At 49.3% G+C, this 15,676-nt stretch overlaps 1 protein-coding gene across 1 annotated transcript in view; it reads right to left on the bottom strand.

Annotated features, from left to right (window-relative positions):
• The window catches only part of MFSD12 (major facilitator superfamily domain containing 12), a 29,788-nt gene that overhangs the window by 13,473 nt on the left and 639 nt on the right, over positions 1-15,676 (bottom strand). The window contains exon 2 of the mRNA XM_077331782.1: positions 969-1,179. Coding sequence (XP_077187897.1) covers positions 969-1,179 — 211 coding nt within the window. The remainder of the gene's footprint in view (positions 1-968; positions 1,180-15,676) is intronic.

Below are 15,676 nucleotides of genomic sequence, written 5' to 3'. Positions count from 1 at the left end.
TCCTTTTGGATAGTGAAAATGTAAAAGAAAAAGCTTTTTTAAGGACTCTTGGTTTTTGTTGCATGCAAAAGGTTCTGGAAGGGAAAAGGTATGAAGAGAATTCTCTTATGGGTACACTTGGCAGTTGGCTCTCATTAGTCAGATGTGGAACCAGCTAAATGTCCCTACCCGAATACATCATGCAAGATGTGTTTCTATTTTTGTTAGTAAAATTGCTTTCTCTTGTTACCATTGGGGTCAGATCATCTTTGCAATTTGTTTGAGCACCTTTGCTCCTTAACCGGGAAACATAGAAGAGTAGAGATACTGCATAAAGCTTCTGTGTTTCCAAAGCAATTCTCTTTTTACATTTTACCCAATATTTTAATTCTCAAGAGCAGGGATCAAACCAGGGACCATGTGGTGCTTCTGGGTTGCAGGGGAAGTTGCCAACCTCCGGGTTGTGCTTGAAGATGTCCCAGAATTACAACTTGTCTCCAATTGATGAAGGTCGGTTCCCCCTGGAGAAAATGGCTGCTTTGCAGGGTGGAATCAATGAAGTTTTGCCCCACTGAGGTCCCCCTCAAACGCCTTCCCCCAGATCGCCAAGAATTTCCCAACCCTGCAATCTCCGGTGCATCAATCCCACGGGCCTTCCCAGAACTGCTAAGAGAATCCTTTTACACGGAAGATGACAGAAGTAAAACACAGGTCTTCAGCATGCCATGCTTATGTTCATCGCCCAAAGGTGGTGAGTAGCGCCCTAGGGTTAGCAACAGGACCCCAACAAGGGCTAGCAGCCTCCGGGCAGGGCCTGGAAATCTGAAATTAGGACGGATCTCCAGATTACACGTTTCCCCTGCTTTGGTGGGAGGGAGGACTCTCTGGCACCCCACCCCGCTGTCGCCCCTCCTCTGGCTCCACCCTGACCCCACGGGATGCCCTCCGCTCGAGGACAGGCGCGGGCTGGCCCCACCTGCAGACTTCACCTGAAGGCCGTGAGCTCCACCTTCTCATGGTCGCTGGTGACCAGTTCGGGGATGAGCGAGAGGTGAGAGATTTGGGTCGCCGCCCAGCCAAATTGGAAAATGACCACAAAGGGGATGAAATAGATGAGGACGGCCCACTCGGGGGTCTTCTCTGAGCAGCCCAGGCAGGGGTTGAAGATGAACGGGAAGGACAGGAGGACACTCACGGTTCCTGCAAGCAAGGGGGGGGGGGAGAGAGAGAGAGAGAACACAGAGCGTGTGTTGAGTACACTCATGAAGAGAGAGAGCCCTTTGGCATAGCCCACCTTTTTCAATGCAGACAAACGCACATGAGGACACAGGAAGTGTCAATATTGTCCCCGCTGCTCTCCAGGAAGAGTCTTTCACATTACCTGCTGCCTGAAGACGTTGGGAATCAGACCTGCGGCCTTCTGGAGAAGGAGAGTCGGTTCTTATATGCCGCTTTCCTCTACCCGAAGGAGTCTCAAAGCGGCTTCTAATCACCTCCCGTCCTCTCAGATGCCTTGGGAGGTAGGTGGGGCTGAGAGAGCTCTGGGAGAACCTGCTCTGTGAGAACTGTGACTAGCCCAAGGTCACCCAGCCGACTGCATGGGGAGGAGTGGGGAATCAAACCCGGTTCTCCGGATTTGAGGCTGCTGCTCTTAACCACTACACCACGCTGGCTCTGAATGCCAAGCAGCGGCCATACCACTCAAGCAGCTAGCCCCTTCAGAATGGAGCAGAACGAGGATTACAATAATTGTGCAAAACAAAAGTGCCCAATGGCAGCTTTAAGACCAACAAAGACAGTTTAATTCTGGGAATAAACTTTTTTGTGCATGCATGCTTCTTCAGATACCAGAAGCATGAATGCACATGACATCTTATACCCAGATTTAAGCTGTCTTTGTTGGTCTTAAAGGTACCCCTGGACTCAAACTTTGTTCTGTTGCTTCAGATGGACGTGGCGACCCACGTGACGTCAGACACAGAAGCTGAAAGAGAAGGCCTGGTTATTTGTACCCCACTGTTTACTACACAAAGGTAGCAAGTACCCTTCCTCTCCCCACAACAGACACCCTGTGAGGAGGGGGGGGATGTTCAGAGAACCTGGCTGGCTGCACGTGGAGGAGAAATGGGGAATCAAACCCAATTCTCCAGATTACAGGCTGCCACTCTTAACCACTAAACCAAGCCGAAAACAGAATTACAAAAGCAGATGAAGCCAGGGGGGAAAAGGATGCACCGACCCAGAAAGCCCAATCTTGGAAGCTAAGCAGGGTGGATCCTGGTTGGTACTTGCATGGGAGACCACTCTGCTTGACTCTTGCCTTGAAAACCCTAAAGCCACCATAAGTCTCAATTGCACTTCCCTCCCACAAGAGCAGGTTAATACATGCAAGAAAGAGGTAATGCATGCTATTCACCTCAGCCTGGGCTAGGTCCATCATAAAATTGGAAGGGACCTCCTGGGCCATCTAGTTCAACTCCCTGCACTATGCAGGACACTCACATCCCAATCGCTCACCCACTGTCACCTGCCACCCCCTTGAGCCTTCACAGAATCAGCCTCTCCGTCAGATGGCTATCCAGCCTCTGTTTAAAAATCTCCAAAGATGGAGAACCCACCACCTCCCGAGGAAGCCTGTTCCACTGAGGAACTGCTCTGTCAGGAACTTCTTCTGGATGTTGAGACAGAATTTCTTTTGAATTAATTTCATCCCATTCATTCTGGTCTGTCCCTCTGGGGCAAGAGAGAACAACTCTGCTCCATCCTCCATATGGCAGCCTTTTAAATACTTGAAGATGGTTATCAGATCCCCTCTCAGTCATCTCCTCTCCAGGCTAAACAGACCAAGCTCCCCCAGCCTTTCTTCATATGTCTTGGTCTCCAAACCCCTCACCATCTTTGTTGCCCTCCTCTGGACACGTTCCAGTTTCTCTACATCCCTCTTCAACTGGGGTGCCCGAAACTGAACTCAGGACTCCAAATGAGGCCGAATCAGAGCAGAGTAAAGTGGTACCATCACCTCCCGTGATCTGGACACGATACTCCATTAGATACAGCCCAAAATCCCATTTGCCTTTTCAGCCACCGAGTCACACTGCTGACACATGTTCAATGTATGGTCTACTAAGACTCCTAGATCCTTTTTGCACATGCTACTGCCAAGACAAGTCTCCCCCATCCTATATTGGTGGTTTTTCCTACCTAAATGCAGTACTTTACATTTGTTCCTATTGAACCTCATTTTATTCAGTTCCACTATCCTAGAGTAGGGTGGGAAATAGCCAGTGATTTTGGGGGTGGAGCCTGAAGAGGGATAATTTGGGGAGGGGCGGGACTTCTGTGGAGTATAATGCCAGAGAGCCCCCCCCCCTTCCCAAAAAAGTCATTTTCTCCAAGTGAACTTGTCTCCGTCTCCTGGAGATTAGTTGTAACAGTGAGAAATCTCCAGCTACCGACTGGAAACCATCTTATTCCTTTTTGGAAATGCACCCCCCCCCCCCGAGCCCTTTGGTTTCACACCGTTTGCAGGACAACAGAAGCGCAATTCAGCTGACTTTCAGTTTTCTGTTATCCGTCTGACAAAATGAGTAACCGAAGGAAGCAGATGGGACGATGTGGGGTAGCGGTTAACAGCGGCGGTTTCTAATCTGGTGAACCGGGAGCGATCGCCCAACCCACCACCTGCAACCATCAGGGTGACCTCAGTCTCTTAAGAACTGTTCTCAAAGAGCAGTTCTGTCAGAGCTCTCTCAGTCCTACCTACCTCACAGGTGTCTGTCGTGGGGAAAGGAAGGAAATGGTGTTTGTGAGCTGCTTTGGGACTCCTCTAGGTAGTGAGAAAAACTGAAGATACGGGTATTATTTAACATCCCTGCTGCTTTTCATGCATGATCCATAAAGTCCAGAAAGATCAGTCTTATAACTTGAAGAAATGCCAGCAGGAATTCAATTCCACCGTCTTAAAATGTGACTGATGTTTATTACTAAACCCTTGAACAGAAAAAGAAAGCTAACGCCCATTTAAAAAAAAAAAATCAAGAGGGTTTTCTAGAAAAGGTGGGAGGTAGCAGGGAAGCTCAAGACCAGAGAATGTTTAGCAATTATCCGCTCCTCTGCCAAGCTGAACAAGCCAAGCGTAAGGTTGTTATTCCTGTTTGGCCATTCAGTCTTTTAGACATCTTCATTATGCTGTAAACCAATTTACTCTTCACCCTCTAACCTAGATTATAGGCGAGTAATTCCTTTTCATTGTAATTTGAGGAGGTGTGCCTGCCCATGAAAGCGTGTGCCAGCTTGGTGTAGTGGCTTCTAATCTGGCGAGCCGGGTTTGATTCCCTGCTCCCCTGCATGCAACCAGCTGGGTGACCTTGGGCTAGTCACAGTCCTGTCAGAGCTGTTCTGACTGAGCAGGGATATCAGGGCTCTCTCAGCCTCACCTTCCCCCCCCCCCCTCTGTTGTGGGGAGAGGAAGGGAAGATGATTGGAAGCCACTTAAAAAAAAAAAAAACAACTCTTAAACCATGCCTTAAATAAGACTGGGTCGGTCTTAAAGGCTTTGAATTTTGTTCTGCTGCTTCAGAGCAACACAGCTACCCATTTGAATCTATTGCTAGATATTGTAAATTTGCATGCAAGAGGATCTGGAAAGCAAAAGGTTAGAGAATTCTCTTACTGGGGTGCATTTAGCAGTTGGCACCAGCTCTCATTGGTTTGATCCTGAGCCACTTGGAGGCCCCTGCCTATCTTAGAATCATAAAGTGGGAAGGGACCTCCTGGGTCATCTAGTCCAACCCCTTGCACTATGCAGGACACCCACAACCCTATCGCTCATCCACTGTCACCTGCCTTCCCAGAATCAGCCTCTCCGTCAGATGGCTATCCGGCCTCTGCTTAAAAATCTCCAAAGATGGAAAACCCACCACCTCCCGAGGAAGCCTGTTCAATCTTATGCTTCTACTTATATAGAATAGGAGTTCTCTCTTCCCTGCCCTTGGAGCTGTAGCAAGTTAACCTTTCTGAAGCTAATCTGTTCACAATATGCCAAATGTCCCTACCTGACTATGCCAAATAAGATGAGCTTCTATTTTTAAGTAAAATTTCTTTCTCTTGTTCCCATCGGAGTCAGATCATCTTTGCAATTATGCAATGATATCCATTTCTTAGTTACTGGAATTAACTACACAGCTTGAATAGTGTTCAGCAGGGGATTCTTCTTTGTGTTCAGTGTTGGTTACAGTTTTTATTTTGGAGGATCTCTGTAATTTGTTCGAACAGCATTCTTCCCTTATGTGACAAATGTGGAAGACTGGGGAAAACTGCGTAAAGCTTCCTGGCTTTTCCAAGTCAAAATAGATATTTTAAACATTGGACCCAATAGCCATTGGGGAGAAAAGTGAGATAGGAAGAAAATAAACAGGGCCAGCTGGATAGAAAGTGAAACACACAGAGGGACATCTAAACTAGAAGGGAAATGAGGGCTAGAGCTGACATAAATGTCATTTTGTCAGGCTGGGCTATATTTTTTATTTATTTATTGAATTTGTATACCACTGTTCCCAATTGGGCTCATGGCGGTATACATAGTAAAAGAATAGGTGTCATAAAATGTAATACCAGCTACCAGAGATATAGTGATCGAAGGGTGGAAAGGAAAACTCAAATAGGAGAACTGGTGATACAGCATTGAAACCACAGAGTGGCTCCACCCACTTGCCCCCTCCCTCACAGCAGTTACTCACAGGCCACGCAAGAGCCCTTCATTGGTTGGTTTTGGCCCACGGGCTGTATGACCAACACCCCACTCCAGTCTTTTTGTGCATGCATGACAGAGCTCTACACCCCCTCGTGCCAATCAGGCAAGGGAAATTTTGCAAACTGGGTGAAGTTTTTCACCGCCCCCAATACCTCTCCACAAACCAGGATGCCACAAATTAACAACATTGGGGAATGCGTGCAGGGCAACCTCCTTGTGGACTAGTAACTTTGGCAGACCCATCAGCAAGGCACCGCCAAAAGGAAAGTGGCCCGTGAGGCTGCTTGCACGCTTCCCCTATGTGCCCTAGACCAGTCCCAAGCAGCACCCCAAAGTGCTCTAGTCCCAAAATGTATGGGGGAGGAAACGGGACGGCAATAACCGAACGCTCGTGAGATAGTCCAATGTGTGGGACTGGCAGGGAGATTAAAGAAATCTTTTGAGTGCTTTTGGAGGGGCTGCCCGGCTTCCAAAGAAGTACGGGAAGAGATCGCCAAGACATTTCAGTGGCTTGCATTAAAGGACCAGAAATGGGAGACAAATCTCCGTGGATCTGGACCTCAAGATTAGAAGCCACCGATACGATGTGAAGCTGGCTCTCCCACAGGCCTTTCCCCCAGCATGTGACTGGGAGCAGTGCCCTTGTGGCCAAGAGAAGTGCAACCACAGAAGCCCTCTCTTCCAATGCAGCAGGCACCACATGCAGCCGACAGCGTGGGAGGCAGAGTGCACAGAGCTACACTGGGAAAGCCGAGGCGGATGGAAAGGCAGGTGCAGAGTTGGGGACTGCAACCCGCACAAATCTTCTGCCTCCCTCATCTCTTTTGGTTTTCCTATTTGTTTTCACTTCTTGCTCACACCTGTTTCTTGACTTCGTCCCTGCAAGCGTCGCACACAAAGGAAGCCTAACAGAGCCAGCCTTGTGTGCACTGGGCTTCATTTATACCCATTGGCCGTTATTTTTGGCTTTTTAGCATTTAAGGAAAGGCCAAATGTCTTTTGTACTTCATTGACCTTTGCAATCGGATGTTCTTCGCCTTCCTTAGTTTCTGTCATCAGCATACCCAAAATTATTTATATTCCTTCCTCCAGTCTTAATTCCTGTGTTTTTCTTTCAGTTCAGTCTACCTCTCATGATGATATCGGCATGCACGTTAAACAGCATATAAATTAAACATACAAGTTAAACAACCGATGGTGAAGGGATCGAATGCGGTCCAGAATTTATTTTTCTTGGGTCACAAATTGACGTGAGTCTGCCGCGTAGAAATAAAACGTTGGATTGCTCTGGGTCGCTCAGCAAAGATGAGCTTTGAACATGGAAAAGCAAAGACGTAAGCCAGACTACCAACTGTAGAATAGTTTGATTTATCGTATTTCCAATAGCCACTTATGGCTGTGGAAGTTTAACAATGAAAAAATCAGACAAAAGAAGAAGAGTTGGTTCTTTTATGCCACTTTTCTCTACCCGGAGTCTCAAAGCGGCTTACAGTCGCCTTCCCTTTCCTCTCCCCACAACAGACACCCTGTGAGGGAGATGAGGCTAAGACAGCCCTGATATTAAGAAGAAGAAGAGTTGGTTCTTAGATGCTGCTTTTCTCTACCCGAAGGAGTCTCAAAGCGGCTTACAGTCGCCTTCCCTTTCCTCTCCCCACAACAGACACCCTGTGAGGGAGATGAGGCTAAGACAGCCCTGATATTAAGAAGAAGAAGAGTTGGTTCTTAGATGCTGCTTTTCTCTACCTGAAGGAGTCTCAAAGCGGCTTACAGTCGCCTTCCCTTTCCTCTCCCCACAACAGACACCCTGTGAGGGAGATGAGGCTAAGACAGCCCTGATATTAAGAAGAAGAAGAGTTGGTTCTTAGATGCTGCTTTTCTCTACCCGAAGGAGTCTCAAAGCGGCTTACAGTCGCCTTCCCTTTCCTCTCCCCACAACAGACACCCTGTGAGGGAGATGAGGCTAAGACAGCCCTGATATTAAGAAGAAGAGTTGGTTCTTAGATGCTGCTTTTCTCTACCCGAAGGAGTCTCAAAGCACCTTCCCATTCCTCTCCCCACAACAGACACCCTGTGGGGTGGGTGAGGCTGAGAGAGCCCTGATATTCCTGCTTGGTCAGAACAGCTTTATCAATGCTCTGGCGAGCCCAGGGTTACCCAGCTGGCTGCATGTGGGGGAGCACAGAATCGAACTCGGCTCGCCAGATTAGAAGTCCGCACTGCACTCCTAACCACTGCACCAAACTGGCTCTACACCAAAAGGAGAACCGATTTAACTCTGGTGCTGCAGAAGGCTTCTGCAGGTTCCATGGATGGCAAAAGTCACAAACAAAGAAATACTACAGCGCGTTAAGCTTGATCTATCACTGGTAGGCAAGATCATGAAACTCTGGCTCACTGACTTTGGCCATATCATGCGATCCAGCTCAGCGGAGAAAGCAATCGTGCTAGGATTGGTCAGTGGAAAAAGCAAACCAAGCCGACAAAGAATGTGGAGGTTGGACACGATTAAGATAGACACTAGGCTTGTGCGATTCGGCCGCTTCAGTGCGATTCGGCCGCTTCAGCAGCCAGCGCCCGCAGGGAACGGCGGCCGAATTGTACGAGCCTAGTTGACACAGGAGGTGGAGTCGGTCACAAAATGGCTGACACAATTTACCCTTGGTCTCACAGTGAAAACACTTGTGCTGAGGCAGCAGCCACCCGTGTTTGTAAAAACTGCCCCACTGATCAAATTGCTGATGGCCAGTCAGAAGCAAAAATGCCACCTGGCCCCACCCCCAAAACAATTTGATGGGCACCACTTGGGGGACCCCTACATGCCAACCTTGGGGCCCCGGTGTGGGGGGGGTCATGCATAAAGCTCTGCTTCCCAACCATATTCTGCACAACCATGAAGCTTCTGGGATTTCTTGACGCCTGAAGGATGTTTCAGGGGTGCCTCAAAGGCTGAGAAAGGCTAGGTTGGAGACTCAGTCAAGGGTTGCACGCTTAGGCAAGCACTCAAAGCCAAGGTAGCCAGCGCCGTGGCACAGAGAGGAGGGCTCCTGTTCTCTGTGCTTCAATAAAGAGGTTTCTTTGTCAACCTGTTCTGCCAGGCCTACAGTTGAGGCCAGGAACATAACACCCAAAAGCATCAAACTGGATGGCCTCACTGAGGAAACATCTGATGGAACATGAAGGGCTGATCCATCCACCCAAAGATGGATCTTCCACAACTATTATATTTGTTGGTGGAGGTATAGGCAGTAAAGCATAAGCCAGCGTGGTGTAGCAGTTAACAGCGGCAGCTTCTAATCTGGGGACCCGGGTTTGATTCCCCACTCTTCTTCCACATGCAGCCAGCTGGGTGACCTTGGTCCAGTCACTCTCCTGACAGAGCTGTTCTCACAGAGCAGTTCTGCCATGGCTCTCTCAGCCCCACCGACTTCCCAGGTGTCTGTTATGGGGAGAGGAAGGGAAGGTGCTTTGAGACTCCTTTGGGCAGTGAAAACTATGATAAAAAACCCAACTTGTCTTCTTCTAAAATCTTGTGAATTTAATTTAACATTAAACCATGTTTAAAATTATTTATAACTGCAATTTTACTGTTGATGTTACCAACCCGGAGTCTCAATGTAAGAGCGGGATACAAGATTACTACTAGTAGTAGTACAACGGACCTGCTTTTTGGAACCTCAACTTGACAGAAATCCTTATCTCTCTAGATTTGGGCAACCTTGGGGGATGGATGGCTAACAAGGGCTCCCAATCCACACCCTCCAGGACTGCAATACTGTCCCACCCATCCCTTGTTAGTTCTCAAATGACTGCTGCACCATGTCTGCATAGTGAGGCACCTCAGTCTTCCTATATTATATTATTAAAATATATAATTAACTTCCATAGTGAGGCAACGTCCAAATCTCTGTATTCCTGCTGAGGGGGTGGGACAGGGGACAGTTAATCTCAGGAGCCTTACTGGCGCTGAGAGCATCTTTGATTCCAAGTGTGCCTCCCCTTGACTAGGCAACTTCTGGTTTAGGGCTGATCCTTAAAACTTCGGTCTGAAATACAAGCCCTCACTTTGCATAGTTGACTAAGTGGGCAAACACCCCTAGCAGTTTGGAAGGAAGACTGAGGTCTGGAAAGGAGGCAATTAGAACCAAGACTGTTACTCCCCTTAAGGCAGGGGTAGTCAAACTGTGGCCCTCCAGATGTCCATGGACTACAATTCCCAGGAGCCCCTGCCAGCATTCGCTGGCAGGGGCTTTTGGGAATTGTAGTCCATGGACATCTGGAGGGCCACAGTTTGACTACCCCTGCCTTAAGCCATCTCCAAGCAGCACCAACAAACCTTAAACAATAACAGAGTATATCATCTTGAGAGCTGGCTGGATTTTACTGCATAAAACAGCACAATCCATTTACAAACAGTCACTGAAATGGAATGAAACTGCGTTATTTAGCATGTGTGGGAGTGACTCATGATGACTGGGACAGCTTGATTAATGATTTCCTGACTGGCAGCCATCGTTTAGACCAGAGGTGGCCAAACTGTAGCTCTCCAGAGGTCCACGGGATGCAGTTCCCACGAGCCCCTGCCAGCTGGGAGGAACTGTAGTCCATAAACCTCTGGAGAGTCACAGTCCCGTCTGTTCCCTCCCCCTTCTGATTTAGGGCATACGACACTTAGTTTTAGCTACGTCTCTTGTCTAAGACCCTGGCTAAGTTTCACAGCGTGTGTGTTTGAGTTCGAGCAGGCAGGAGCTTAGCCGGCAGTTTCTGCAAACCTGATCACTGCTTATTAATGTCTCCTTGCGAGCAAACCTGGATCGTGCATATCATTTCTTTAGGATTTCTACGAACCCGGAGCGCCTGGCCACAACTCTGGACATCAAGCCGGCCGAGTCCACGTCCCTGGAGTGACAGCGATTCACTGACACAGCACCACATGTTTCCACAAAGGGCCTTCCTGCACGGCAAAGCCCCCCCCCCCAACCTCCGGCCCCATTTTTTGATGACTGAGCAGCTGGGAGGCGAAAAGAGGAAGGACACGGGCTCTGGGCGGCAGAAGTCTTGACACTCAGAACACATCTGCATTCCCCTGCAAAAGAGGAACTCACACGAACACCCACGTTTGCAAGGGGAAACAGACCTCCTGACTGCTCCTTAAAATGCCGTTTCTTGGGATAACCCAACTTCCAACCACGATCTCCTTCAACCTCTTACATGGGTTCCTTTATCAGAAGCTGACACCTCCCTTATTCATTCCTCCCTCACCCACGGGTTGGAAGACGTCCAAGCAGCAAGAGTGTCCCCTGTCACTCGGCCGTTCGTTCTGGTGAAGCCATCTATAGCTCACGGCTCTCCCGCTCGTCCACCTAAAACAGGGGTAGTCAAACTGTGGCCCTCCAGATGTCCATGGACTACAATTCCCAGGAGCCCCTGCCAGCATTCGCTGGCAGGGGCTCCTGGAAATTGTAGTCCACGGACATCTGGAGGGCCGCAGTTTGACTACCCCTACCCTAAAATAAAGTATTCTTCTGCCCCCACCAGAGAATGTTCTGAGCTGGACCGCCCGGCTGCAAACAGTTGGGATAAGAAACTTCATGGAGATGTCTTGAAGGGCGTTCCATGGGGGGGGGGTATCAGACTTCACGGACGCCTGTTACCCACCCGATGCAGAAATTTGCAAATCAAAGCTATCCTCCATGGGTCAACAAGACTATATCAAGATGGGTGGTCAGGCTACAAAGCTATCTTCCTATGCGCTGCTCTTGGGTAATTCCCCTTTTTGACCATGGAAAACCCCCTGAAACTCTCGCTGGGTTTCGAGAAACCTCGGCAGTGATGTCATCATGCCCCACCTCCTGCCACGCCCCCAGAAGCCATGTCAGAAAAATATATGGCCATATCACCCAACAATTTTTCAAAAATTATTAAAATATATAATTAACTTCCACGTGATCCACAAAACCCTCCGGAGGGTGTTGTGAAATTTCAGGTTTCCAGGAAACCCTGGTAGAGAAAGGCTACTCTAGTGGGTCTTATTTCAAGAAGGGAAAAGAGAACTGATGGCTGGGGGGAACGATACAAAGGTTTATGTTAACAGTGCAATGGGATGAAATTAATGCAAAATAAATTCCGTCTCAACATCCGGAAGAAGTTCCTGACAGTTAGAGCGGTTTCTCAGTGGAACAGGCTTCCTCGGGAGGTGGTGGGTTCTCCATCTTTGGAGATTTTAACAGGGAGGCTAGATAGCCATCTGACGTAGAGGCTATTCTGTGAAGATTCAAGGGGATGGCAGGTTACAAGGGATGAGCAATAGGGTTGTGAGTGTCCTGCATAGTGCAGGGGGTTAGACTAGATGACCCAGGATATCCCTTCCAATGCTATGATTCTAGTAAACAGCTGAGGAACATTCCCCCCCCCCCCTTTTGCTAATGCGTTGGGCCAACCCGACCCAATGAGAAGCTTGGAAACCCGCAGTTCCTTGCACAGGGCCTGTGGAGCTCATGGCCCCATGAATTTTCATGATGGACAAATGATGGTCCTATAGGGTTTTCAAGACAAGAGATGTTCAGAACTGCTTCGTACCAGGGTCGACCCTGCTTAGCCGCTGGGGTCTGACAAGATCAGCCTGAGCCACCCAGATCAGGGCCGTACGCATGAATGGCCTTTAAATGTAGTTCGAATCACCACTCAGCCGGGACTACCTCACAGGGTTGTTATGAGGAAGGACCTTGAGTCATGCTGAAGATCATGGGGGAAGGATGGGATAAAAAAACACAGAGGAGATTAGCTTTAGATTCCCAGTGCAGTTATGTAGCCTGTTTACCAACCCGTCTGTGAACTTCAAAGCTGTATCTGTCTTTAGAAAGCCGGACTTATCTGGGCTGATTCAGCAATGCTGCTCCCCTATCCTAACCCCGTGAGGCTCCGGGAGATAAGTGCTTCATTCTACTTAATCTAAGTCCATTCTCGGACTTTTTTCCCCCTTCAAAAGCCCGTGTTGATGCAAGACACCAGTGTGATCTCCGGCTTCAAGGCAGACTTTGGTCGAGCCCTCCTCTCCGGCCAGCTTTCAAAATAACACCCTAAAAGTCCCCAGCCATGCTGAGCAGGGCAGGGGTCTCCCAAGCTTACGGAGACGGAGGGCCCCTAGGCAATGCTAGCCAATACCACCCCTGAACACGCCCCATCCCTTCTGATCTCGGAGGGGGGATTTAGAAAAATATACACTTGCAAAGAAGAGAAAGAGAATAAAACCCGGAGCTGGTGGCAGTTCCGATTGAAACGACGTTATTTTAATCTGCACAGCCAATCAGATCAAAATCTCTGCTGGGGGTAAGGCCCACACGGCCCCACCCACTTCTGAAAACACCTTGAAAGGTATGGGTGGGCACCGTGTTGGGGACTCCGGTCCAGGGGACTGCAAATTCACAAAAGACCGGGGGGGAAATGCTGATTATGCCTGTTGGCATGCAGGAGACAGAATATTTTTCTTAGAGCTAGGGTGGAATGCTTCGGCCACCTTGGCGACCACTGAACGGATTACGGCGAGGTTCCAAAACTTGGTACAAACACATTTAAACGCTTGCCACTCTGGGCAAAAAAAGAGCAAGCGGCTGAAACACCCATAACCAATGTTCCGTCTGATCGCCCCCTCCTCTACTGAGCAGAGCCGTTTGCATTTTGAGCAGGAAATAAACTTATCTGTTGGCAGGGGCTGCTGGGAACTGTAGTCCATGGACATCTGGTGGGCCGCAGTTTGACTACCCCTGGTCAAAAGGCTGGCTTCAAGGGGGCACTGATCATTAACACAGCCCCACAATCACTTCTGGGGCAGTCCGAGGCTAGTTCTCTCCCCTCCCTGCCCTGTCAAATCAGACCCATTTCTGACAGTAGGGCCAGCTTCCCACGTAAGAATACAGCAGTCTGCAGTTAGGTGAACCAAGGTTAACCAAGGTGGGTTATTAATTAACAAGGATTGATCATGCATAAACGAAAACAAAACTAGGAACTAAAGAAGGTTGTGGACAAACAGGGTAACAGCCTGCCTAGAAACTATTAAACATCAGCACGCTCCCTCCAAAACAGCTCATAGCAGTATAAGCAGTTCTTGCCTACACCCCTTCACAACAACCCTGTAAGGTAGGTTCAGCGAAGAGCAACGGTATCAAGGTCAGCCAGCAGGTTTCATAGCAAAGGATTTTAAGTGGGGGTCCTGCCCCATTTGACTAACCCAACCACACAGAGGAAGCTGAAGGTCAGGGAAGAAGAGGGGGACATTTTTTTTAATTACACAAGGAAAAAACAGTACGAGAGAGTGAAACCAATACTGGGGCAACTCCCACTGAAGTGACGTTATTTTAATCCGCTACAGCCAATTCGGTCTCTAGTGGTCAGTCAGCAGCTGGCTGGGCAAGAACCCCACACAGTTCCCCCCCTTTGAAAATACCTGTCTGGAACCATGTTGGGGAGCCCTGCGCTCACCTCTGTAAATGCTTCTGCATAAGCACTTTTGATTTTCGGTGCCCATCCACCAGGTGCAATGCCTGCCTCCTGTGACCTCACTGCCAGTCACGCAACCCCAAGGGCGACCGAATTCTCACGGTCAGGTAGGAGGCCCAGACTTTCAACTCAAACCAGGAGAATTGGCCAACCTGCTCATTTCCTCCCTGGCCCAAATCCCAGCGGATTTGCCGGGTGAGCCTGCAGCAGCCAACCCTGTCCAAAGAGCCTTAAAGAACAGCAAATTTATCACAGAACCCACTGTTGGGAAGCCTTCTTTGTCCGATGCACAGAGAGTTTTTGAGTCTCTTCCTTGCCCACCTGGATTCCAGGAGGGCAACCGCGCAAGGACACGCTGGCGGTTACCAGAAAGTTCCTTGGAGCCTTCTCTGCCGCCATTATTCCAGCCGGCCGTATTGGGTTATTAAGAACATTAGGCACTTAATACTTTAAAATGCGCTTTAGAAATACATAGCATTATTGTTGCTGGCATTTATAGTCTCTTGCCCAGCCTGAGGCACCAACCCAGCCGTTAATCTGACGGCAGAGACAGGGAGCTGGCACAAACCAGCCTTTGAGTCAGCCAAGTGGTAAATTTCACTTCCGAAAAGAAGGTTTTTCTAGCCTGCTTGTCACTATCCGAAGGAGTCTCTAAGCGGCTTACAATTACCTACTTTTCCTCTCCCCACAACAGCCACCCTGTGAGGTAGGTGGGGCTGAGAGAGCTCGGGAGAGAACTGCTCCATGAGAACAGGACTGTGACTGGGCCAGGGTCTCCCAGCTGGCTGCGTGTGGAGGAGCGGGGAATCAAGGCTGCTGTTCTCAACCACCACACCAAACCGGTTCCAAGAAAGAATCAGTTCCACAAACGCTGGCCGATCACCAACTCCTGCTACGGCAGGTAACCCTTCAAGGCAAAAGGCGGAGAAGGCTACATTCCCATTCCTCCAGGCATCGGCCCATTTCTTTCTCGCCTTTCCCTCCAGCACGCGAGGCCTGCGGTTGGCTTTTTAACGGGCTCCTGACCAGGGGCAGAGCGCCATGCCTTGGCGGAAAGGAAAGCGCTCTCACCCCTCCAGTTTGGGAAAGCACACCTCAGGGGGGAGAGCTCCAGGGGGCTCCAGCAGAACTGGGCCACCCACTCATTTCCAAAGCTTGGCCAGGTTCAGTTGTACCAACAGGGTTCAAGAGGGGCCAGCACTTTGGTGCTTTTTAGTTTGGGGGGGAAAATGACTGTTTATCAAGAGATTAATGGGACACAGGTTAAGTTTTTCGGTCACTGGGGGGACTGGGATTCAGGAGAGAGTAAAGCTCTGGCCCATTTCTGACCCACACGCCTACCCACCGCTGCAAAGGGCTTCTGAAAGGAACCAAAGACAAGGCCCGCAAGGGAGCGCTGGAAACGACCCACGGAACTTCCCCATCCAGGCGCAGTCTACCTTAGCCGAGCAA

Source organism: Paroedura picta, chromosome 4 (assembly GCF_049243985.1).
Source record: "Paroedura picta isolate Pp20150507F chromosome 4, Ppicta_v3.0, whole genome shotgun sequence".
In the NCBI taxonomy this organism is placed as follows: Eukaryota; Metazoa; Chordata; class Lepidosauria; order Squamata; family Gekkonidae; genus Paroedura; species Paroedura picta.
This window is presented reverse-complemented; position numbering and strand designations above follow the sequence as displayed.